This window comes from Oncorhynchus tshawytscha, linkage group LG29, assembly GCF_018296145.1.
Source record: "Oncorhynchus tshawytscha isolate Ot180627B linkage group LG29, Otsh_v2.0, whole genome shotgun sequence".
In the NCBI taxonomy this organism is placed as follows: Eukaryota; Metazoa; Chordata; class Actinopteri; order Salmoniformes; family Salmonidae; genus Oncorhynchus; species Oncorhynchus tshawytscha.
In genome coordinates, this window is record NC_056457.1 from 31363845 (window position 1) to 31389487 (window position 25643).

General features: G+C 43.8%; 1 protein-coding gene across 2 annotated transcripts in view; it reads left to right on the top strand.

Annotated features, from left to right (window-relative positions):
• The first annotated feature begins 1902 nt into the window (after nucleotides 1-1902).
• LOC112239456 (guanine nucleotide exchange factor VAV3) overlaps nucleotides 1903-25643 on the top strand; it is a 212399-nt gene continuing 188658 nt past the window's right edge. For both annotated transcript variants that reach the window (XM_042308465.1, XM_042308466.1), the window contains exon 1: nucleotides 1903-2484. In XM_042308465.1, coding sequence (XP_042164399.1) covers nucleotides 2281-2484 — 204 coding nt within the window. In that variant the 5' untranslated portion in view covers nucleotides 1903-2280. The remainder of the gene's footprint in view (nucleotides 2485-25643) is intronic.

Here is a 25643-nt window from a genome sequence, read left to right on the forward strand (position 1 = left end):
TTCTCTTATTCTGCCTGTGTATATTGGTTCTGTCATACTGTCTCTGCAGTAGATTGCAACTCCGACCCCTTTGGAAGTTTTATCTTGGCGGAAAATGTTGTAGTTGGGGATTGAAATTTCAGGATTTTTGGTGGCCTTCCTAAGCCAGGATTCAAACACTGCTAGGACATCAGGGTTGGCAGAGCGTGCTAAAGCAGTAAATAAAACAAACTTAGGGAGGAGGCTTCTGATGTTAACATGCATGAAACCAAGGCTTTTACAGTTACAGAAGTCAACAAATGAAAGCGCCTGGGGAATAGGAGTGGTGCTGGGTGCTGCAGGGCCTGGGTTAATGTCTACATCACCAGAGGAACAGAGGAGGAGTAGGATAAGGGTACGGCTAAAGGCTATAAGAACTGGTCATCTGGTGCGTTCGGAACAGAGAGTAAAAGGAGCAGATTTCTTTGCGTGGAAGACTAGAATCAAGGCATAACGTACAGACAAGGGTATGGTAGGATGTGAGTACAGTTGAGGTAAACCGACGAGAAAGGTTTTGTCTCTAGAGGCACCAGTTAAGCCAGGTGAGGTCACCACATGTGTGGGGGGAGGGACAAAAGGGCTATCTAAGACACGGCGATTCAGACAGCTAGCAGGCCGGGGCTAGCAGATGGGACTTCGGCGATGTCGCAACGGAAGAGCCTGTTGAAACCACCTCAGACAAATTTGTCGGTAGACCAGTCGTGATGGAATGGCTGGGCTGTCGTGTCGGCAGTAAAGGGTCCAGGTCAATTGGCAAAGGAGGTGTTTTAGCCCAGTAATTAGCTGGTGGACCTCTTCGGCTTGCCGGGAGATGGGCCTAGCTCGAGGCTAACTGGTGCTTACTTCGGGACAGAGACGTTAGCCAGGAGTAGCCACTCAGATTGCAGCTAGTTAGCTGTGATGATCCGGTGTAAAGGTTCAGAGCTTGCGGTAGGAATCCGGAGATGTGGTAGAGAAAAAGCAGTCCGATATGCTCTGGGTTGATATTGCGCTGTGCATACTGGCAGGTATTGACCGAGCTGAGGCTGGCTGGTGTCCGAGTTAACGGTGAAGACTGCTAGCAGTGGCTAACTGACTACTAGCTAGTAGCTTGTTAGCTGGCTGGCTTCTGATGGGGGTTCTGGTTCTAAATGATAAAAATAGCAGATCTGTACCACTTTGGGTGAGGCGGGTTGCAGGAGAGTATATTCAGTCTTAAGCTGGAAGGTGAGATTAAAATATATACGAAATATCTATGGAAAAAAAGGTAAACTATATTTATACGGGACAGGACGGGACAAGACAAAACACACATCCAACACGTCTGACTAGATACCTGGACAATATAGTGGATAATTTGTGCCTATATTGACCTGTGGTGTAGACCAACAATAAGACCCGAGGGGGTGTGGTATATGGCCAATATACCACGGCTAAGGGTTGTTTTTATGCACGACGCAACGCGGACTGCCTGGATACAGACCTTAGCCGTGGTATATTGGCCATATACAATATTGCCCCCCGAGGTGCCTTATTATACTAACAAAAAGTATGTTTTGTCAAACCCGTGGTATACAACGGCTGTCAGCCAATCAGCATTCAGGGCTCGAACCAACCAGTTTATAATAAAAGTTAGCTTGCAGAAAAACATTGTGCATACGGTAAGTACCAAAGCACCTTGGCTTGGGAGGCAAAAGCAAAACCTGCAGAAGAGTGAATGTAAACCAAGGAAAAACTACCATCCCCTGTGCAGAATAAAAAATAAAAAAAGCAAAAGCAAAGCAAAAAAAGAAGTTTGCCAACCATCCCTATTATGGACCCCCTCTGCCAGTAAATCTCGAACTGTCCCTTATGAGGTGACAACGCTAATATCAATGTAATAGCCTAACACAGTGTACACGGAACATTCTGTATGAGTGGCAAACGGAAGAGGAGAGGCTGCGGGTGGTAGTTTAGCCCTGTAGACAGAGCGAGCGAGAGAGAGCTAGGGAGGGAGAGCGCACGGACCGCGTTGCCGTTACTGTCAGCAATGTAACAGTTCAGTCATCAATGGACAGAGTACACGTAGCCTACAGACAGTAGCCTAGCGTCTTCCAATTTACTTTTATTTCTGTTATGAAACGGAGAGAAGTAGAATTAAATCCTGCTACTATACCTAGTTTCGTTTTCATCGGTTATATGAGAAATTGAGAATGGACACAATGTTGTATTAGTGCGTTCTATTGATTATACTCCAATAGGATTCCTATTTGTCGCGTAAGATTTGTCTGATCTCAAACCTAAATGGAGTATTGGAGGCAGTGCACATTGTGGCTGATCAACTGCAAGGTGCTTCCACCCGACCATCGGGTAACATGGGAGTCTGCTCAGGTATTCGACCTGGCTCAGACCCTCCGAGATGGAGTGCTCCTGTGTCAACTTCTCAACAACCTCCGACCCCAGTCCATCAACCTCAAAGAGATCAACCTCCGACCTCAGATGTCACAGGTATGATAAGAAACGTGTTTACATTCACAGTGACAAAGTAAAACGCTTCAAATTGCCTGCTAGGCAACTCTACTATGCCCAGATGTTCACGCATCTAATGGAGTAAACACAATAGCCAAATGAAATATTTTGCTCTGCACAGATGGAAAACCTGTTGTTGTCTGTTTCAATCACTTAGTTGGCAGTGAACTTGTAAATTGTGTCATATCCTCAATAGTGTTATTTCTTGTCAACAAGGGAACTATTATAATGTTGGTCTCTCTCGCTGTAGTACTGTTATGTGAACCCGCAGATCCGCTCTTGCTTGCTCTTCTATAGGTGATGAGAGTCAGCTGGAGGTAGAGGAGATACTGAGAGTCAGCTGGAGGTAGAGGAGATACTGAGAGTCAGCTGGAGGTAGAGGAGATACCGAGAGTCAGCTGGAGGTAGAGGAGATACTGAGAGTCAGCTGGAGGTAGAGGAGATACCGAGAGTCAGCTGGAGGTAGAGGAGATACTGAGAGTCAGCTGGAGGTAGAGGAGATACCGAGAGTCAGCTGGAGGTAGAGGAGATACTGAGAGTCAGCTGGAGGTAGAGGAGATACTGAGAGTCAGCTGGAGGTAGAGGAGATACCGAGAGTCAGCTGGAGGTAGAGGAGATACTGAGAGTCAGCTGGAGGTAGAGGAGATACCGAGAGTCAGCTGGAGGTAGAGGAGATACCGAGAGTCAGCTGGAGGTAGAGGAGATACCGAGAGTCAGCTGGAGGTAGAGGAGATACCGAGAGTCAGCTGGAGGTAGAGGAGATACCGAGAGTCAGCTGGAGGTAGAGGAGATACTGAGAGTCAGCTGGAGGTAGAGGAGATACTGAGAGTCAGCTGGAGGTAGAGGAGATACTGAGAGTCAGCTGGAGGTAGAGGAGATACTGAGAGTCAGCTGGAGGTAGAGGAGATACTGAGAGTCAGCTGGAGGTAGAGGAGATACTGAGAGTCAGCTGGAGGTAGAGGAGATACTGAGAGTCAGCTGGAGGTAGAGGAGATACTGAGAGTCAGCTGGAGGTAGAGGAGATACTGAGAGTCAGCTGGAGGTAGAGGAGATACTGAGAGTCAGCTGGAGGTAGAGGAGATACTGAGAGTCAGCTGGAGGTAGAGGAGATACTGAGAGTCAGCTGGAGGTAGAGGAGATACTGAGAGGCTTTACCAACACAAACTAAACAGACTGGCAGATAGACAGATCAAACACAGGCAGGCAGATAGACAGACCAAACACAGACAGGCAGATAGACAGACCAAACACAGGCAGATAGACAGACCAAACACAGACAGACAGATAGACAGACCAAACACAGGCAGACAGATAGACAGACCGAACACAGGCAGGCAGATAGACAGACCGAACACAGACAGGCAGACAGACCGAACGCAGACAGGCAGATAGACAGACCTAACACAGACAGGCAGATAGACAGACCAAACACAGACAGGCAGATAGACAGACCAAACACAGACAGGCAGACAGACAGACCGAACACAGACAGGCAGATAGACAGACCGAACACAGACAGGCAGATAGACAGACCGAACACAGACAGGCAGACAGACCGAACACAGACAGGCAGATAGACAGACCAAACACAGACAGGCAGATAGACAGACCGAACACAGACTGGCAGACAGACAGACCAAACACAGACAGGCAGATAGACAGACCGAACACAGACTGGCAGACAGACAGCGTCACTGTCAGGTACAGCAGCTCCCCCTATATGCTGCATTATTAAAAACAGAGACTCCTGCCTCCACTACATTTCCAGTTTCTCTCCTGGTTGTCAAAGACCATCTGCTACTGTCCTATCCCACACCAAGCCTGTCCTGTCACAGCCGGGTCTGGCTCTGGGCTGATTATAATTCGCCTTCACATCACAGCTAAATCTGTGACTTGGCTCAATGACAGACTGACTAGTTGGAAAGGTGGCATCCTACGACGGTGCCACTGTTGAAAGTCACTGAGCTCTTCAGTAAGGCCATTTTACTGCCAGTGTTTGTCTATGGAGATTGCATGGCAGTGTGCTTGATTTTATACAGCTGTCTGCAAAGGGTGTGGCTGAAATAGCCGAATCCACTCATTTGAAGGGGTGTCCACATACTTTTTGTTTTACATATAGTGTAGGAACTCTATCTTTGCAAAGCTGACAGAGAGTTCACTAATAAAATAATTCTACAATCCTCATGTCAAAATGATATGCTTCAAAAATAGTTTCGTAATCAAGTTTGTTTTTGAAATGTTCAATATCGACCAATGTACTGAAGTCAAGTTGACCATTACCGTGACAGAACTGGTCTTCTTATTGCCGTTTTGTATTGCTTTAAGTGCCTCAAACAAATTGATGAAGGATTGACACAACATGCCAGCCTGGTGATTTGAAAGAGGAAACTCAAATGATGTTGGTAGGAAAAAGAAGTTGAGCTTTTGTATTACGCTCAGGATTATGCGAGGCCAACGGCTGCAATTAATGATAGAGGGCGGATCATTATTTGTCAACATCAGCTCTGATTCATGGCATAGTGACACAAAATGTAGCAGGAACTGGGTTGTGTCCTATACCTATCTTGCGAACACTATGTTATTTTTTACACATGACCTGTTAGATGCATTAGCCATTTTCTGATTCAATAAGGATGATACATACGGAAATAAAAATGAAAATAAAACCACATCCTGTACATTTTTTAAAATTATTTATTTTACCTTATTTTATCCATCCTCAGTTTCTCCTATTACAGCCTTTTTTTTAACCTTTATTTAACTCAGCAAGTCAGTTAAGAACAACTTCTTATTTTCAATGACGGCCTAGGAACAGTGGATTAACTGCCTGTTCGTGGGCAGAACAGCAGATTTGTACCTTGTCAGCTCGGGGATTCGAATTTGCAACCTTTCGGTTACTAGTCCAACGCTCTAACCACTAGGCTACCCTGCCGCCCCTTGAATTCACATGAATTCACACACAGTAGTAGTAGTACATCACTGAAGCAAATATGGTTAATATTTACACATCTGCTCAGCCTACTTTCTGTTAATTGTAGACTAAGAGTATAGGATATTTCTGTTCCTAGGCTACGAACAGACACATCCATTCATACAACATGCTGAGTGTGAGTGGGCCGATTCCCTTTAGTTGTCCATTACTGCTCAACAGAAACAGATATTTTTTGGGGTTTAAATTGTTTTTAAAAATCTGCCCGTCCCTGAACGCTCGCGTCGTCGAGGTGACATTTACATAATGGAGTGTGGGTGGAGTCCACTGTGAATATTTAATGAGTACACAGTGGCAGCAGCTTATTTTATCATTGGTCCATTCACAACCAATGGGACACTAGGCCCCCACTCACCCAGTGGGACCTTGGGGGCCACGGAGACACCAAGACAAAGGCCTTATAGGACTCAGAGCACAAAGCACCTGTCTGTGGCATAGAGCCATATCAGAGTGCCCTCTCTGAGGACACAAGGGACTTGGGCCTTCAAAGCAGCGGGCCCTGTGGCTGAATTAGACACGTAATTAAAGCACAATGTATTAGAGCCTCTAAAGAGTTAGCAGTGGAATTGGGCACAGCAGTGGTAAGAGGGACATTTGTGATGTGTGTGTGTGTGTGAAGTGTGTGTGGTGTGTGTGTGTGTGTGTGTGTGTGTGTGTGTGTGTGTGTGTGTGTGTGTGTGTGTGTGTGTGTGTGTGTGTGTGTGTGTGTGTGTGTGTGTGTGATTCTGTGATGTGTGTGTGTGTGTGTGTGTGTGTGTGTGATTCTCTGTATGTGTGTGTAGTGTGTTCTCTGATGTGTAGTGTGTAATGTGTAGTGTGTGTGATTCTCTGATGTGAAGTATGTAGTATGTAGTATGTAGTGTGTAGTGTGTGTGATTCTCTGATGTGAAGTATGTAGTATGTAGTGTGTAATGTGTAGTGTGTAAGATTCTCTGATGTGTAGTGTGTAATGTGTAGTGTGTAATGTGTAGTGTGTGTGATTCTCTGATGTGTAGTGTGTAATGTGTAGTGTGTAATGTGTAGTGTGTGTGATTCTCTGATGTGTAGTATGTAATGTGTAGTGTGTAATGTGTAGTGTGTGTGATTCTCTGATGTGTAGTATGTAGTGTGTAATGTGTAATGTGTAGTGTGTACCTTTTTGGCTCCTCTGTTCAGTCAATGTTGTTGTTTGTCAGGGTAAGACAAGAAAAATGTGTTCTGTTGATTCTCTGATGTGTAAAAAATGTGTAATGTGTAGTGTGTACCTTTTTGGCTCCTCTGTTCAGTCAATGTTGTTGTTTGTCAGGGTAAGACAAGAAAATGCTTCTCTTGCAGAAAAAAATACAACAAAAAACTCAACTAAAACTTTGTTGTGACAGGATTTTGCTTCAAAATTGGAACCTGGTGTCTTTTAAGATAGCAGCAACATGAACAAGGTAAATTAAATGAAAATGAGGGGTATTGGGCCTTCGGACCTTCTCCATAACACGTTCTAAGGAAAGAAGAGGTATGAATCTGACACCCACGGAGTATCTCAGCTTTGGATGTAGGTGTTATTTTGTCATGGTAACGGTGTCTGCTTGGGAAAAGGGAAGGAAACTGTGACAGGTACAACAGAAGTGAGTCTAAAGTGGGTTTTTTTCTCCAAAATGTGTGTGTGTGTGTCTGTGTGTGTGTGTGTCTATGTCTCTGTGTGTGTGTGTGTCTGTGTGTGTGTGTGTGTCTCTCTCTGTTTGTGTCTCTGTCTGTGTGTTTGTGTGTGTGTGTGTGTGTCTCAGTCTGTGTGTGTGTGTGTCTCTGTCTGTGTGTGTGTGTGTGTCTCTGTCTGTTTGTGTCTCTGTCTGTGTGTTTGTGTGTGTGTGTGTGTGTCTGTGTGAATATTACAACAGGATAGTGCGCAAGTGTGTCAACTTAGAGGAAGTGTAGATGGCTGCTTGGGACTTTTAGGTTCTACCAAAGTGTTTTGAAAGTGGTGGTTATTCCGGCCCAGCTGTGGACCACATACTTAGTGTTTCTTCTGGCCCAAAGCTGGCTGTATTAAACCAGCTAACCCAGCTATGCTCCCCAAATTACACTGAACAAAAATATGAATGCAACATGCAAAGATTTGGTCCCATGTTTCATGAGCTGAAATAAGAGATCCCAGAAATTCTCCATACGCACAAAAACTGTATTTCTCTCAAATGTTGTGCACAAATTTGATTACATCCCTGTTAGTGAGCATTTACCCTTTGCCAAGAAAATCTATCCACCTGACAGGTGTGGCATATCAAGAAGCTGATTAAACAGCATGATCATTACACAGGTGCACCTTGTGCTGGGGACAATAAAAGGCCAATCTAAAATGTGCAGTTTTGTTACACAAGACAATGCCACAGATGTCTCAAGTTTTGAGGGAGTTTTGAGGGAGTATACAATTGGCATGCTGACTGCAGTAATACCCACCAGAGCTGTTGCCAGATAATTGAATGTTAATTTCTCTACCAAAAGCCGCCTCCAACATAGTTTTAGAGAATTTGACAATACATACAAACCGGCCTCACAACCGCAGACCATGTGTAACCACGCCAGCCCAGGACCTCCACATCCGGCTTCTTCACCTGCAGGATCGTCTGAGACCAGCCACTCGGACAGATGACGAACCTGTGACTTTGCACAACCAAAGAATTTCAGAACTGTCAGAAGCTCATCTGCATGCTCGTCGTCCTCACCAGGGTCTTGACCTGACTGCAGTTCGGAATCGCAACCGACTTCAGTGGGCAAATGCTTCACTTTCGATGGCCACTGGTACGTTGGAGAAGTGTGTTCTTCACGGATGAATCCCGGTTTCAACTGTACCGGGCAGATGGAGTTTTGTGGGCGAGCGGTTTGCTGATGTCAACATTGTGAACAGTTACCCCATGTAGGGGTTATGGTATAGGCAGGCATAAGCTATGGACCACGAGCACAATTGCATTTTATTGATGAACATTTGAATGCACAGAGATACGGTGATGAGATCCTGAGGCCCATTGTCGTTGCCATTCATCCGCCGCCATCACCTCATGTTTCAGCATGATAATGCACAACCCCATGTCGCAAGGATCTGTACAATATTCCTGAAAGCAGAAAATGTCCCATTACTTCCATGACCTCCATATATCACCAGACATGTCAACCCATTGAGCATGTTTAAGATGCTCTGGATCGACAGGTATGACAGCATGTTCCAGTTCCTGCAAATATCCAGCTACTTCTCACAGCCATTGAAGAGGAGTGGGACAACATTCCACAGGCCACAATCAACAGCCTGTTCAACTCTATGTGAAGGAGATGTGTTGTGCTGCATGAGGCAAATGGTCACACCAGATACAGACTGGTTGTCTGAGCCACACCCCTACTTTTTAAATTAAGGTATCTGTAACCAACAGACGCCAATCTGTATTCCCAGTCATGTGAAATCCATAGATTAGGGCCTCATGAATTCATTTAAATTCACTGATTTCCTCATATGAACTGTAACTCAGTAAAATCTTTTTAATTGTTGCATGTACTTTACCGTTTAAAAGTTTGGGGTCACTTAGAAATGTCCTTGTTTTTGAAAGAAAAGCTATTTTTTCTTTCCATTAAAATATCAAATTGATCAGAAATACAGTGTAGACATTTTTAGTGTTGTAAATTACTATTGTAGCTGGAAACGGCTGATAAAAAAAAAATGGAATATCTACATACAGTTGAAGTCGGAAGTTTACATACACTTAGGTTGGAGTCATTAAAACTAGTTTTTTAACCATTTTTTAACCACACATTTCTTGTTAACAAACTGTAGTTTTGGCAAGTCGGTTATGACATCTACTTTGTGCATGACACAAGTCATTTTTCCAACAATTGTTTACAGATTATTTAGCTTATAATTCACTGTATCACAATTCCAGTGGGTCAGAAGTTTACATACACTAGGTTGACTGTGCCTTTAAACAGCTTGAAAAATGTCAGAAAATTATGTCATGGCTTTAGAAGCTTCTGATAGGCAAATTGACATCATGTTAATCAATTGGAGGTGTACCTGTGGATGTATTTCAAGGCCTGCCTTCAAACTCAGTGCCTCTTTGTTTGACATCATGGGAAAATCAAAAGAAATCAGCCAAGACCTCAGAAAAAGAATTGTAGACCTCCACAAGTCTGGTTCATCCTTGGGAGGAATTTCCAAACGCCTGAAGGTACCACGTTCATCTATATAAACAATAGTACGTAAGTATAAACACCATGGGACCATGCAGCCATCATACCGTCCAGGAAGAAGACGCGTTCTGTCTCCTAGAGATGAACAAACTTTGGTGTGAAAAGTGCAAATCAATCCCAGAACAACAGCAAAGGACCTTGTGGAGATGCTGGAGGAAACAGGTACAAAATTATCTATATCCACAGTAAAACCAGTCCTATATCGACATAACCTGAAAGGCCGCTCAGCAAGGAAGAAGCCACTGCTCCAAAACCGCCATAAAAAGTCAGACTATGGTTTGCAACTGCACATGGGGACAATGTTTGTACTTTTTTGGAGAAATGTCCTCTGGTCTGATGAAACAAAAATATAACTTTTTGGCCATAATGTCCATCGTTATGTTTGGAGGAAAAAGTCCCAACGTCAACAGTGAAGAGGCAACTCCGGGATGCTGGCCTTCTAGGCAGAGTTCCTCTGTCCAGTGGCTGTGTTCTTTTGCCCATCTTAATATTTTCTTATAATTGGCCAGTCTGAGATATGGCTTTTTCTTTGCTACTCTGCCTAGAAGGCCAGCATCCCGGAGTCACCTCTTCACTGTTGACGTTGAGACTGGACAGAGGTACTCTGCCTAGAAGGCCAGCATCCCGGAGTCGCCTCTTCACTGTTGACGTTGAGACTGGTCTTTAGCTGGTACTATTTCATGAAGCTGCCAGTTGAGGACTTGTGAGGTGTCTGTTTCTCAAACTAAACACCTGTCCGCTTGCTCAGTTGTGCACCGGGGCCTCTCATTCCTCTTTCTATTCTGGTTATAGCCAGTTTGCACTGTTCTGTGAAGGGAGTAGCCTGTAATTGAACCCACAAATGCTGATGCTCCAGAAACTCAACTAGTCTAACGAACACAGGAGTGATGGTTGCTGATAATGGGCCTCTGTACTCTATGTAGATATACCATTTTAAAATGTTTAAATCAGCCGTTTCCAGATACAATATTCATTTACAACATTAACAATGTCTACACTGTATTTCTGATTAATTCGATGTCATTTGAATGGACCAAAAAATTGCTTTTCCTTCAAAAACAAGGACATTTCTAAGTGACCTCAAACTTTTGAACGGTAGTGTTGATTTTGGTTCGGTGTATTTTCAGCTGCTCTTAAACAGAAGAGCAGTTGAGGATGAAGTCAATCGACAAATCTGGTTCATTACAAGTTGTAACATGGAACATGAAAAATAATAAGTACTATAATAAGTACCATCGACTTGAATTGGATTTGTGCTAAAACGTTTAAAGCATTTGAAAACATTAGTAAACAAAAACAAAGCATGGACTGCTGTCCTATCTCGTCCATAGAGACAGCGTACATGGTAAAGACATGTTGGTAAACTGTCCCCCTTCCCCTTCCTGTTTCCCCTTCTACCTTCTACCTTCCTGCTTTCCCTTCCCCTTCCTGTTTTCCCTTCCCCTTCCTGTTTTCCCTTCCCATGGGAAGCTCACTGGTGTTGATGTGATTCATTGATTTTTGTATTTAATTTCAGACCTTTGCAACTGTTCTATTGTATAAACTATTTCTATGCCCAGTATAGGTAGGAGCAGCGAGACACCAGTTGGCTTCAAAGCCAAAAAATGATATAACATTTTAACAAAGCACACCATCAGTTCAATGAATAACAATTCATTTATAATAACAATTATAGTAACAATTCTACCTGGTGTTGATAGGGTTTGTATATAATTCCCAAGCTGCTGGAAGGAGAGATAGGGAAGATGTCTATCCTTGGTGTCAGATAAACACATCCTCCCCATCTCTCCCTCCCCATCTCTCCCTCCCCATCTCATCTCCCCATCCCCATCTCTCCCTCCCCATCTCTCCCTCCCCATCTCATCCTCCCCATCTCTCCCTCCACATTTCTCCCTCCCCATATCTCCCTTCCTCCCATCACTAACATTGAGTGGCTGCTGCCAACATACTGACTCATCTCTAGCCACTTTAATAATACAAAATTGGATGTAATAAATGTATCACTAGCCACTTTAAACAATGCCACTTTATATAATGTTTACATACCCTACATTACTCATATCATATGTATATACTGTACTCTATACCATCTACTGCATCTTGCCTATGCCGTTCAGCCATCGCTCATCCATATATTTTTTATGTACATATTCTTATTCATTCCTTTACACTTGTGTGTATAAGGTAGTTGTTGTGAAATTGTTAGTTAGATTACTTGTTGGTTATTACTGCATGGTCGGAACTAGAAGCACAAGCATTTCGCTACACTCACATTAACATCTGCTAACCATGTGTATGTGACCAATAAAATTTGATTTGATTTTGACCAACTGGCACATACCATCCCTCACTCCATACAATTCTCCAACCTCAAATACACCCCTCTCTCAATGTTCATCATGGTACAGGTGACGTAACGCTTGTGGCTCACCTCTTTCTCCCTCCTTCCAGACGCAACCACTTCAATCACACCCGACTCCACATTCCTCAGACGCCATTTTAGATGTTATCGGATTCTTCCGGAAAAAACAAGAACACAAATTGTTGCAATGTCATGCTAATCGCATTGCAGGAAGCTATTTGTGTCGTGATGGGACATTTTGTAATATGAGAAATCTTTACCAATCAAAAACTCCCTCATTTGAAAGGGTGTGTCCATCTCTCCCTCCACCAGCTGATTCTGAAACATGCCAGGGATTTAATGGAGAAAGAGAGTGTCTGAGGAATACCTATGTTTTGTTGTGGTGGTGTCTGCTGGGGCCAAGATCTTACATAGTCTTGAGGAATCTAGAGGTGGACAAAAGCAAATTTGTTTAAAAAGTGGGTGGACTGTAAAAAAAACAAATGAATGGGAGCTAGGACAGGAAAGACAGGAACGGAATATAGGAAAATAATTTAGGAAATAACTAAAGGAAAGGAAGCTAGGGAAGGAGGAAAGAGACCTAGGAAAGTAAATAAGTAAGATTAGAAGATGTGTCTGAACATGTCTATGTTATGGATAATCATAAATTAATTGTGAACAATCAAAAGTACTGTCGCCTCATATGAAACCAGTCGTGTAAAGCACTTAAGTAAAGTTTTGGAGGGTATCTGTACTTTTAGTTATATTTCTGACGACGTTTACTTCACTACATTCAGGGGTTAAAGCAACAACAACAACAAAAAATCCCATGACAGAAATTTAAGTCAAAGACCGGCTGTCTGGGGCAAAGTTAACCTTCCCTTTAAGAAAGACAAGACCATCGTGCTTTTAGGGAAAGAGGATATTTTTTGTATTAAACTGAGAGTTTTACCAATTCCAGTGCCCTTGCATAATTTTTTTTGTAGAACGACTGAGAAGCTCCGTTCTGGTGACTTTTAAAAAGGACATTCTACTCCAAAATTAAAGAAAATAAAATGAGGCTGACACCTTCTAAAATAGTATTTTAACCTCCAGAAATGGGTCAAATATCATATTGGTAAAAATTCTGTTAATATTATTTTAAGATATAGGACCATGCGTATAGAGTATGCATGGTCTATGTTATCTGATGTCAAAATCAAATTTGATTAGTCACATGTGCCGAATACAACAGGTATTTTTGACTTAACAGTGAAATGCTTACGAGCCCCTAACCAACAATGCAGTTAAATAATGTATAGCGAGTAAAATAACAATAGCGAGACTATATACACATGCTTCTACACCTGCATTGCTTGCTGTTTGGGGTTTTAGGCTGGGTTTCTGTACAGCACTTTGGTACAGTATATTAGCTGATGTAAGAAGGGCTATATAAATACATTTGATTTGATTTGGTACCGATACAATGCGCGGGGGCACTGGTTAGTTGAGGTAATATGTACATGTGAGTAGAGTTATTAAAGTGACTATGTATAGATGATAACAACAGAGATTAGCAGCAGTGTAAAGGGGGGGGGGCAAATAGTCTGGGTAGCCATTTGATTAGGTGTTCAGGAGTCTTATGGCTTGGGGGTAGGGCCTTCCTCTGACTCCGCCTGGTATGGAGGTCCTGGATGGCAGAGATCTTGGCCTCAGTGATGTACTGGGCCATTCGCACCACCCTCTGTAGTTCCTTGCGGTCGGACGCCGAGTAGTTGCCTAACCAGGCAGTGATGCAACCGGTCAGGATGCTCTCGATGGTGCAGCTGTATAACCTTTTAAAGGAGCTGCAGCTCTAACCTTTAGCTCAGTGTGAATGTTGCCTGTAATCCATGGCTTCTGGTTGGGGTATGTACGTACGGTCACTGTGGGGACGACGTCATCGTTATTATTGATGAAGCCAATGACTGATGAGGTGTACTCCTCAATGCCATTGGAGGAATCCTAATTTGCAAATAAATTCATTAAAAATCCTACAATGTGATTTTCTGGATTTTTTCTCTCTCATTTTGTCTGTCATAGTTGAAGTTTACCTATGATGAAAATTACAGGCCTCTCTCATCTTTTTAAGTGGGAGAATTTGCAACCATTTTACATATAAACTAATTATCACATAGACATGTTTCAATACATCACACAGGACATTTGCCAAAACTGCTTTCAACAGTGTTTTTCCCCCTCGATTGCATGAAGAATTGTTCTGACTGCTTGCCACAATACCTTTCCGTCCTTTGGCGGCGGCAGGGTAGCCTAGTGGTTAGAGTGTAGAGGCGGCAGGGTAGCCTAGTGGTTAGAGTGTAGAGGCGGCAGGGTAGCCTAGTGGTTAGAGTGTAGAGGTGGCAGGGTAGCCTAGTGGTTAGAGTGTAGAGGTGGCAGGGTAGCCTAGTGGTTAGAGTGTAGAGGTGGCAGGGTAGCCTAGTGGTTAGAGTGTAGCCTAGTGGTTAGAGGCGGCAGGGTAGCCTAGGGTTAGAGTGTAGAGGCGGCAGGGTAGCCTAGTGGTTAGAGTGTAGTGCCTAGAGGCGGCAGGGTAGCCTAGTGGTTAGAGTGTAGAGGTGGCAGGGTAGCCTAGTGGTTAGAGTGTAGAGGTGGCAGGGTAGCCTAGTGGTTAGAGTGAGGCGGCAGGGTAGCCTAGTGGTTAGAGTGTAGAGGCGGCAGGGTAGCCTAGTGGTTAGAGTGTAGAGGTGGCAGGGTAGCCTAGTGGTTAGAGTGTTGGACTAGTAACCGAAAGGTTGCAAGTTTGAATCCCCGAGCTGACAAGGTACAAATCTGTCGTTCTGCCCTTGAACAGGCAGTTAACCCACTGTTCCTAGGCTGTCATTGAAAATAAGAATTAGTTCTTAACTGACTTGCCTAGTAAAATTAAAAAATTGGCTCTCGCAACTTGAATGCGCCTCGAGAGGCGTATCTATCTTGCGACACACCGCCGACGAGGTATATAGATAAACTATTCTACTGTGGAGTTTTTAGTAAAAACTGGGAAGTTACCTCATTGAGTGATAAAGTCGAGGCTTCAAATGACTTTTCTAAGCAGCTACAGTGAACTAAGCACCACTGTTTTGAGTTGAGTGTTGCAGTGGTGCTCATGTTAAGACTCATGTAATTCCCTTCATCTGAACATCGCTTGGGGGTTGTCTGTGTTGTGGCCCTCCCATTTCATTTTCACTGTTGGGCCATATACCCCAAGCCATACTCGGCACAGAAGTAGGCTATGAACACTGCATAGGCACAACATCTGTCCAGTAGTTAACGACACTGGCGGATGAATGGTGGTGTGTATGTGGCCCAGAATAAAATGTTATCTGGGTTGGTTTCAGCATTAGCTGCACAACACGGTTTACACACCAACCTACACACACACACACAGCAGTAGCAGTACATAAAGGACTCTCTTTTGCAGACCACAGACTGTCCCTGACATGTGACAAGTTAAGGAAGTAAGGAGATGGAATAGAGTAAAGGATTGAAACTAAACATGCCTTGTCCGGGCCTGGTTCCAACCCCACTCTGTCTAACTAATGAAACTAAACATGCCTTGTCCGGGCCTGGTTCCAAACCCACTCTGTCTAACTAATGAAACTAAACATGCCTTGTCTGGGCCTGGTTCCAAAGCCACTCTGTCTAATTAATGAAACTAAACATGCCTTGTCTGGGCCTGGTTCCAAACCCACTCTGTCTAACTAATGAAACTAAACATGCCTTGTCTGGGCCTGGTTCCAAAGCCACTCTGTCTAATTAATGAAAATAAACATGCCTTGACCGGGCCTGGTTCCAACCCCACTCTGTCTAACTAATGAAACTAAACATGCCTTGTCTGGGCCTGGTTCCAAACCCACTCTGTCTAATTAATGAAACTAAACATGCCTTGTCTGGGCCTGGTTCCAAACTCACTCTGTCTAACTAATGAAAATAAACATGCCTTGACCGGGCCTGGTTCCAAACTCACTCTGTCTAACTAATGAAACTAAACATGCCTTGTCTGGGCCTGGTTCCAAAGCCACTCTGTCTAATTAATGAAAATAAACATGCCTTGACCGGGCCTGGTTCCAAACTCACTCTGTCTAACTAATGAAACTAAACATGCCTTGTCTGGGCCTGGTTCCAAACCCACTCTGTCTAACTAATGAAACTAAACATGCCTTGTCTGGGCCTGGTTCCAAACCCACTCTGTCTAACTAATGAAACTAAACATGCCTTGTCTGGGCCTGGTTCCAAACCCACTCTGTCTAACTAATGAAACTAAACATGCCTTGTCTGGGACTGGTTCCAAACCCACACACAGAAGTAACCTAACTTAGTACATGACCAAGTTTCAGAGTTCCTGAGAGATTTGTCAATGCGTTGGGACACTTGTTCATGATGTCATCAGTACTGATTTTTTAATTTTTTAATTTTTTACGATTGACTCTGAATTCTCCTTATTGTTCAAATTCAACATTCACGTGTATTTCCATTGCTGGAATGGATTTAGATGTTTGGGTAAATTGTTCTCTGATACATGTGTAATTATGTCGCGCAGGCCAAGGCCTGTGAAGCCTCTGATTTTTGAAATTCTAACGTTGTTTAGATGTAATCATACAGGTTCTCTCTCTGTAGGGTCGTCATGATATGACAAGTACTTTTGATACCCGATTTCATGTCGACATTGGCACAAGTGTTGCCTTGGTCATGACATTACAGAAACACAACACACGCACACACGCACACACACACACACACACACACGTGCACGCTTATAAAAGTGCAGAGGGATCTTCAACAGACTGGATTTGGACAGCCTCTCTCAGTGTGTGTCATAAATAGAGATTAAATATAGAATATGTACCTCTGCAGTGAGTCAACGGAAATAAACGGCAATGCTATAAGAGGAATAAAATATATAATCCAATTGTATTATTTTCCCAAAAAGAAGTGAGTCCGATTTGTCTCTAATCAATGTTTATTGCATTTTTTTGAAACGTACCCAGACTGGTTCATTAATCAGTATTGTACTGAGTGCTTTGTGAGAGCTTTTCGTCAATACTGACATAGTTAGATAGAAAACAGTGGCCGTTGATGATAGCATTTGACTCTATTCTAGTCCATGTCTGATACGAATCAAATCACGTTTATATATATAAAGCTATAAAGCCGTTGTTTTTTTTTTTTTACATCAGCTGATATCTCAAAGTGCTGTACAGAAACCCAGCCTAAAACCCCAAACAGCAAGCAATGCAGGTGTAGAAGCACGGTGGCTAGGAAAAACTTCTAGAAACGTAGAAGGGAACCCGTCTCTGAGGGGTGACCAGTCTTCTTCTGGCTGTGCCGGGGTGGAGATTTTAAGAGTACATGGTCATTAAGGCCATAATGTTCTTCAAGATTTTCCACAACTAAGACGAATCCAATGTGTGAACAACACAGAATGAAACACATGAATTCCCATGTGTTATATATTAATATAGATCTTTACTGCTTTGTCCTCTTAATATATATATTTTGTTGTGCTGTAGATCGGAGATAGAAGACCTGTCATGGTCTTAGATATCAGATGCGTGTCAATGAAATGTCTCAGAGTAGGAGTACTGATCTAGGATCAGGCCGTTCCTGTCAATGTACTCTATAAACAAATGTACTTACAGTTTTTCTCAATTGCTAAAACACAATTTCTGAAACCTTGCTCCATTTCCTGCAAACATTAAACACAAAACCTCATCTTCAAGCACTATTTACATAACCTCTGACTCCTCTTGCAAAATGAAACATTCGCCTCAAAACAGTTTTACCTGTGTTCAAAATCAAACACTGCTCTCAAATCATAAACAAAGTGATCAAAATGATATACACTCTCAAGCAGTCAGTAAACAATACACCGAAAAATAGAAAACACATTGTTCAAAACATACAATTCTCACGGAGAAGTACATTTTTAATCTAAAAAAATATTCATATTTTTCCGTCATTGTCTTTTGATGAACGAAAACATGTTCTATCATAGTAGCTCAAAATTGATCAGAAATTACTGCTCTGCTTTGCTCTTTGCAATTTAGTTTTTTGTTCTTCCTCCTCCTTGTACCCTTATTTTTACAGTACTGTACCCTGCATCTCACAAACTTGTCCTTTGTCTCTGTGATACTGTAATTCTTGTTCTTTGTTGATACGAACCTGCAACCAGTCAAAATCTATTGAGCAGTCAGTACTGTTAATAAATGGAACAATGTTCAGGGCCATACAATTCATCCATTGTACAGTATACAGCCTACAATGCACTGCACTACAGTATCCAATACTAAAAGGGACAAAAATCAAAGGAGTAAACATGTGATCAATGTGCTTCTTCTTGTCTTTGGGCTGGGTCAGGCCAGAGCACTTCATCGACATCACAAGCTATATTGTCCCTCCTGAGGCAACGGGGGGAAGAAGCCTCTTGTGTGCCATATCCAGCCCTGACATGATTCCTCACCTATATCACCACAGGCTAAATCCATGGCTTGCAGCAGATTTACTCTGGTGTAGGGTTGTCTATCATACACTTTCCATCTCCAAGAGGAGAAATACTCCTCAATCGGATTCAGGAAAGGCGAGTATGGAGGGGAGGTACAAGTTCATAAACTGCCCATTGATGTGAAACCATTCCCTTACCTGAGGAGCTCGGTGGAAACTGACATTGTCCCACACTATCACATAGGTGGGAATGGGATTCTCATTTAGCTCTTGATCCTGCTGCTCTTGATCCTGCTGCTCTTGATCCTGCTGCTCTTGATCCTGCTGCTCTTGATCCTGCTGCTCTTGATCCTGCTGCTCTTGAACCTGCTGCTCTTGATCCTGCTGCTCTTGAACCTGCTGCTCTTGATCCTGCTGCTCTTGAACCTGCTGCTCTTGATCCTGCTGCTCTTGATCCTGCTGCTCTTGATCCTGCTGCTCTTGATCCTGCTGCTCTTGATCCTGCTGCTCTTGAACCTGCTGCTCAAATAAAATATCTCTTAGATTGGCAATAAATCTTAGAAGGTGCTGGGTGTTATATGGCCTGAGATGTAGAACACCATGGTTGCTGATAGCAGCAATAGATTGTGACATTGCCACCTCGTTGACCAGGGACTTCAACAATGGCCCGCTGTCCAATCATGTTTCAGCCTCTCCTTCTCCTCTTTGTTAGATTGAAACCTGCTTCATCAACAGAGATGAACTCATGGGGTCTGTCCAAGGATTCCAAGTCAAATATTGTCTGTGTAGAAATACAATATACTGTATGCAGGATTTTGTAAGTTGTACAGAGACAGTGCTATACTGTAGAGTACAATTAGGCTTCTGATTCACATACATTGTATGTACTGAAGAGTAATGTCATTCACATAGTATGTGTTAGTACTGTAGACAATCTGGATTACAGTAAATGTTTCTGAATGTACACTTACTTGCACATACTGAGCTCGCAGTTCTTTCACCCTTGGTGAGTTGCGCTCAAAAGGTACTCTGTATACTTGTTTCATTCGCATCCTGTTACGATGGAGGACACGGTCAATTGTGGAAATGCTCACACTGTCGATTCCCTGGAAGTGTGTGTTGTCTTGTATCACTCGTTCCTGGAGTTCTCTGAGTCGTATTGCATTATCTTGAAGGACCATTCCAACTATAACGGCCTCTTGCTCCCGAGTGAATATAGCTGTCCTTCCACCTGCATGTGGCAGCCTTGCAATTCTACAAAAACTAGTTGTGCAGTTACAAAACATATTCATGCAGTACAATACATACAGTGACTAACTTTACAAATTTCTATTGAAACAGCTGCATATAGTGTAGTACAGTAAATTTGCAATTACAAAAATACAGTAGTATACTGTACCTGTTCTCTTCTCTGAATGTCCTTACTATGGTGGACACAGAAAATCGGCTCAAATTGGGTTGCACTCTAAGTCCTGCTTCCCTCTGTCAGTCCATGGACAAGAACATGGTCTATAACTGTTGCTGGAATTTCATCAGATATTTCCACTCTTTGTCTTCCTCTTCCTCTTCATCCTCCTCTTCCTCTTTCTTGCCCTCCTCCTCCTCCTCTTCGTCGCCCACCTCGCATACGCCCTCGTCCTCTCACATTGTTTCTTCTATCCATTCTCAGACTTTCTCCTTCCCACCTTCAACAACCTGTTTGCTCTCTGAACTGGCTTATATTGGTTGTGTCACATAATTTGAAACAGGTTAAATCAATTTTGAGTGGTTGTGTTCAATCAATGACATGTCTTCTCTATTTGTATTTGATTGTTGCCACTTGTGTTTACCAGTATGGATGACATGTGCATTAGAGTGCAGAATGTGTTTTGAGAATGAGAATGTGTTTGGAGTTTTGCTGAAAAGTCTGAGTGAGATCTGCAAATTGTGTTTTACCATGTGAAATGGTTTAAGAGAGAGAGAGAGAGAGAGAGAGAGAGAGAGAGAGAGAGAGAGAGAGAGAGAGAGAGAGAGAGAGAGAGAGAGAGAGAGAGAGAGAGAGAGAGAGAGAGAGAGAGAGAGAGAGAGAGAGAGAGAGAGAGAGAGAGAGAGAGAGAGAGAGAGAGAGAGAGAGAGAGAGAGAGAGAGAGAGAGAGAGAGAGAGAGAGAGAGAGAGAGAGAGAGAGAGAGAGAGAGAGAGAGAGAGCCTTCACCGTACATTCACCAGTGGGTAAAAAAACAACAACATTGAAAACCTTGAGCCAAATTAAATGGGCATTATTTTCTATTCAGCTGAAAGTAGACCGAGAAGTAATAGGAACAGTCAGTCAGGGATGATAATGCTAAAAGCAAAGAGCACTTTAGAGAAGCCTTGCAGTGTGTAGCCTAGAGTTTCAATGGTGTTCATATGAACAATATTTCGTATCAGGTTTCTCCAGCAAGTGAGGATGAGTCTGTATAAGGCATCTCGTGCTGTGTAACAGTAGGTGGAGGTGATACATAGACATGACTGCTGTACAAACCCATCTCTTTTTTATAAATACTGTATGTCTGTCGTCATTGTCTTTGGTTGCGGTGTAGAGGGACAGCTAGAAATATATACCTGTGGTGCAGAAGAGTGGTGATGATTACGTACAGACACACACGAACACAGGGTCAGAAACCAGTTGACCTCTGCAGCTGGAAACCAGATTTATGATATTTGGATGAGTGGAAGGGGGAGGAGGAGGAAAGGGAGGAGGCGGAGGATGAGGGGGAGGGGGAGGAAAGGGACGAGGGGGTGGACAGCCAGTATTCACGCTCCAGTGAGGTGACACTGGTCACACATCTTGCCTCTTCCTGAGAGCAGATACGCTGGAGAGACAGAGTGGAGGGAGAGACAGAGCAGAGGGTGGAGAGAGAGACAGAGCAGAGGGTGGAGGGAGAGAGACAGAGCAGAGGGTAGAGAGAGAGAGAGACAGAGCATAGGGTGGAGGGAGAGACAGAGCAGAGGGTGGAGGGAGAGAGACAGAGCAGAGGGTGGAGGGAGAGACAGAGCAGAGGGTGGAGGGAGAGAGACAGAGCAGAGGGTGGAGGGAGAGACAGAGCAGAGGGTGGAGGGTGAGACAGAGCAGAGGGTGGAAGGAGAGACAGAGCAGAGGGTGGAGGGAGAGACAGAGCAGAGGGTGGAGAGAGAGAGACAGAGCAGAGGGTAGAGAGAGAGAGACAGAGCAGAGGGTGGAGGGAGAGACAGAGCAGAGGGTAGAGAGAGAGAGACAGAGCAGAGGGTGGAGAGAGAGAGACAGAGCAGAGGGTAGAGAGAGAGAGACAGAGCAGAGGGTGGAGAGAGAGAGACAGAGCAGAGGGTAGAGAGAGAGAGACAGAGCAGAGGGTAGAGAGAGAGAGACAGAGCAGAGGGTAGAGAGAGAGACAGAGCAGAGGGTGGAGGGAGAGACAGAGCAGAGGGTGGAGGGAGAGACAGAGCAGAGGTGGAGGGAGAGACAGAGCAGAGGGTGGAGAGAGAGAGACAGAGCAGAGGGTTGAGAGAGAGAGACAGAGCAGAGGGTGGAGGGAGAGACAGAGCAGAGGGTGGAGGGAGAGACAGAGAGACAGCAGAGGGTGGAGAGAGAGACAGAGCAGAGGGTGGAGGGAGAGACAGAGCAGAGGGTGGAGAGAGAGACAGAGCAGAGGGTGGAGAGAGAGACAGAGCAGAGGGTGGAGGGTGAGACAGAGCAGAGGGTGGAGAGAGAGACAGAGCAGAGGGTGGAGGGTGAGACAGAGCAGAGGGTGGAGAGAGAGACAGAGCAGAGGGTGGAGAGAGAGACAGAGCAGAGGGTGGAGGGTGAGACAGAGCAGAGGGTGGAGGGTGAGACAGAGCAGAGGGTGGAGAGAGAGACAGAGCAGAGGGTGGAGAGAGAGACAGAGCAGAGGGTGGAGGGTGAGACAGAGCAGAGGGTGGAGAGAGAGACAGAGCAGAGGGTGGAGGGTGAGACAGAGCAGAGGGTGGAGGGTGAGACAGAGCAGAGGGAGAGACAGAGCAGAGGGTAGAGAGAGAGACAGAGCAGAGGGTGGAGGGAGAGACAGAGCAGAGGGTGGAGGGAGAGACAGAGCAGAGGGTAGAGAGAGAGACAGAGCAGAGGGTGGAGGGAGAGACAGAGCAGAGGGTGGAGGGAGAGAGACAGAGCAGAGGGTGGAGGGAGAGACAGAACAGAGGGTGGAGGGAGAGGCTTGCATCACAGATGAGGAGCAGTAAAGGTTTTATGGGCAATTTCCCACCCCTTATCACCCCTTACCTCCCCTTATCACCCCTTACCACCCTTTACCTCCCCTTACCTCCCCTTACCTCCCCTTACCACCCCTTACCTCCCCTTACCTCCCCTTACCTCCCTTTACCTCCCCTTATCACCCCTTACCTCCCCTTACCTCCCCTTACCCCCCTTACCTCCCCTTACCCCCCTTATCACCCCTTACCCTCCCCTCCCCCCTTACCTCCCCTTATCACCCCTTACCCTCCCCTTACCACCCCTTATCACCCCTTACCTCCCCTTATCACCCCTTACCTCCCCTTACCTCCCCTTACCACCCCACCCCTTACCTCCCCTTATCACCCCTTACCTCCCCTTACCTCCCCTTACCTCCCCTTATCACCCCTTACCTCCCCTACCTCCCCTTATCACCCCTTACCCCCACCCCTTACCTCCCCCCTTACCACCCCTTACCTCCCCTTATCACCCCTTACCTCCCCTTACCTCCCCTCACCACCCCTTACCTCCCCTTACCTCTCTGAAACACACCAGGCTGCACATGAAAGAACAAACTGTAAGAGGCGTTGGAGATTCTAAATGTGATTAGTCTGGCATGTGTCCCATTTGGCATCCTGTTCCCTATATAGTGCACTACTTTTGACCAGACCCCTATTCCCTATATAGTGCACTACTTTAGACCAGGGCCCTATTCCCTATATAGTGCACTACTTTAGACCAGAGCCCTATTGGTCCAGAGGTAATAGGGTGACATTAGGGACAGAGCTTATGTCCCTGGGTTTGGACCAGCTGCCGTGGACCGCAGGCCGGCCGGCCGAGGCCAATCACTCATCTCACATTGATAATGTATTAAAACAGGGCAGACATGAAGAACTCAGTTAAATAAGTCTTGTTGAATTAAAGAGTCAGGGTGAAAGTTCGGATGACAAGTCGTCCTAGTCCTGCACAGAAAAAGCGTTGCCCATCACAATACACACACTTCTCAACACTTACATTTTTGGTTGGACGCACACACTTCAGTTAGGAACATCATGTGAAAGTCTGTCAGCCACACAACTTCTTCTCTTGCAACAGCAAACACACACTAACTGAAAGTAGCAGAGTATAGCAGACTATAGTAAGGTATATAGTAGAGTATAGTAGATTATAGTACAGTGGAGTATATTCGAGTGCAGTATGTAGTGGAGTAGTGTATGGTAGAGTATAGTAGAGTATATCGTATAGTAGTGTGTATAGTACCGTGGACTAGAGTATGGTAGATTATAGTATAGTGGGGTATATTAGAGTGCAGTATATAGTGGAGTAGTGTATGGTAGAGTATAGTAGAGTATATAGTATAGTAGTGTGTATAGTATCGTGGACTAGAGTATAGTAGATTATAGTATAGTGGGGTATATTAGTAGAGTGCAGTATATAGTGGATGGTAGAGTATATCGTAGTGTATGGTAGAGTATAGTAGAGTATATAGTATAGTAGTGTGTATAGTATAGTAGTAGAGACTAGATAGTATAGTATAGTAGAGTGCAGTATATAGTGGAGTAGTGTATGGTAGAGTATAGTAGAGTATATAGTATAGTAGTGTGTATAGTATCGTGGACTAGAGTATAATATAGTAGAGTGCAGTATAGTGGAGTAGTGTATGGTAGAGTATATAGTATAGTAGTGTGTATAGTATCGTGGACTAGAGTATAGTAGAGTGCAGTATATAGTAGAGTAGTGTATGGTAGAGTATATCGTATAGTAGTGTGTATAGTATTGTGGACTAGAGTATAGTATATTAGTGTACAGTATATAGTGGAGTATATACAGTATAGCATAGTAGAGTATAGTATAGTAGAGTGGAGTAGAGTATAGTGGATTATAGTATAGGAGTGTGTATAGTATCGTGGACTAGAGTATAGTATAGTAGAGTGCAGTATATAGTAGAGTAGTGTATAGTAGAGTATATAGTATAGTAGTGTGTATAGTATCGTGGACTAGAGTATAGTAGAGTGCAGTATATAGTGGAGTAGTGTATGGTAGAGTATAGCAGAGTATATAGTATAGTAGTGTGTATAGTATCGTGGACTAGAGTATAGTATATTAGAGTGCAGTATATAGTGGAGTAGTGTATGGTAGAGTATATAGTATAGTAGTGTGTATAGTATCGTGGACTAGAGTATAGTATAGTAGAGTGCAGTATATAGGGGAGTAGTGTATGGTAGAGTATAGCAGAGTATATAGTATAGTAGTGTGTATAGTATTGTGGACTAGAGTATAGTAGAGTGCAGTATATAGGGGAGTAGTGTATGGTAGAGTATATAGTATAGTAGTGTGTATAGTATCGTGGACTAGAGTATAGTAGAGTGCAGTATATAGTGGAGTAGTGTATGGTAGAGTATATAGTATAGTAGTGTGTATAGTATCGTGGACTAGAGTATAGTAGAGTGCAGTATATAGTGGAGTAGTGTATGGTAGAGTATATAGTATAGTAGTGTGTGTAGTATCGTGGACTAGAGTATAGTATAGTAGAGTGCAGTATATAGTGGAGTAGTGTATGGTAGAGTATAGTAGAGTATATAGTATAGTAGTGTGTATAGTATCGTGGACTAGAGTATAGTATAGTAGAGTGCAGTATATAGTGGAGTAGTGTATGGTAGAGTATATAGTATAGTAGTGTGTATAGTATCGTGGACTAGAGTATAGTATAGTAGAGTGCAGTATATAGTGGAGTAGTGTATGGTAGAGTATAGTATAGTATATAGTATAGTAGTGTGTATAGTATCGTGGACTAGAGTATAGTAGAGTGCAGTATATAGTGGAGTAGTGTATGGTAGAGTATATAGTATAGTAGTGTGTATAGTATCGTGGACTAGAGTATAGTATATTAGAGTGCAGTATATAGTAGAGTAGTGTATGGTAGAGTATATAGTATAGTAGTGTGTATAGTATC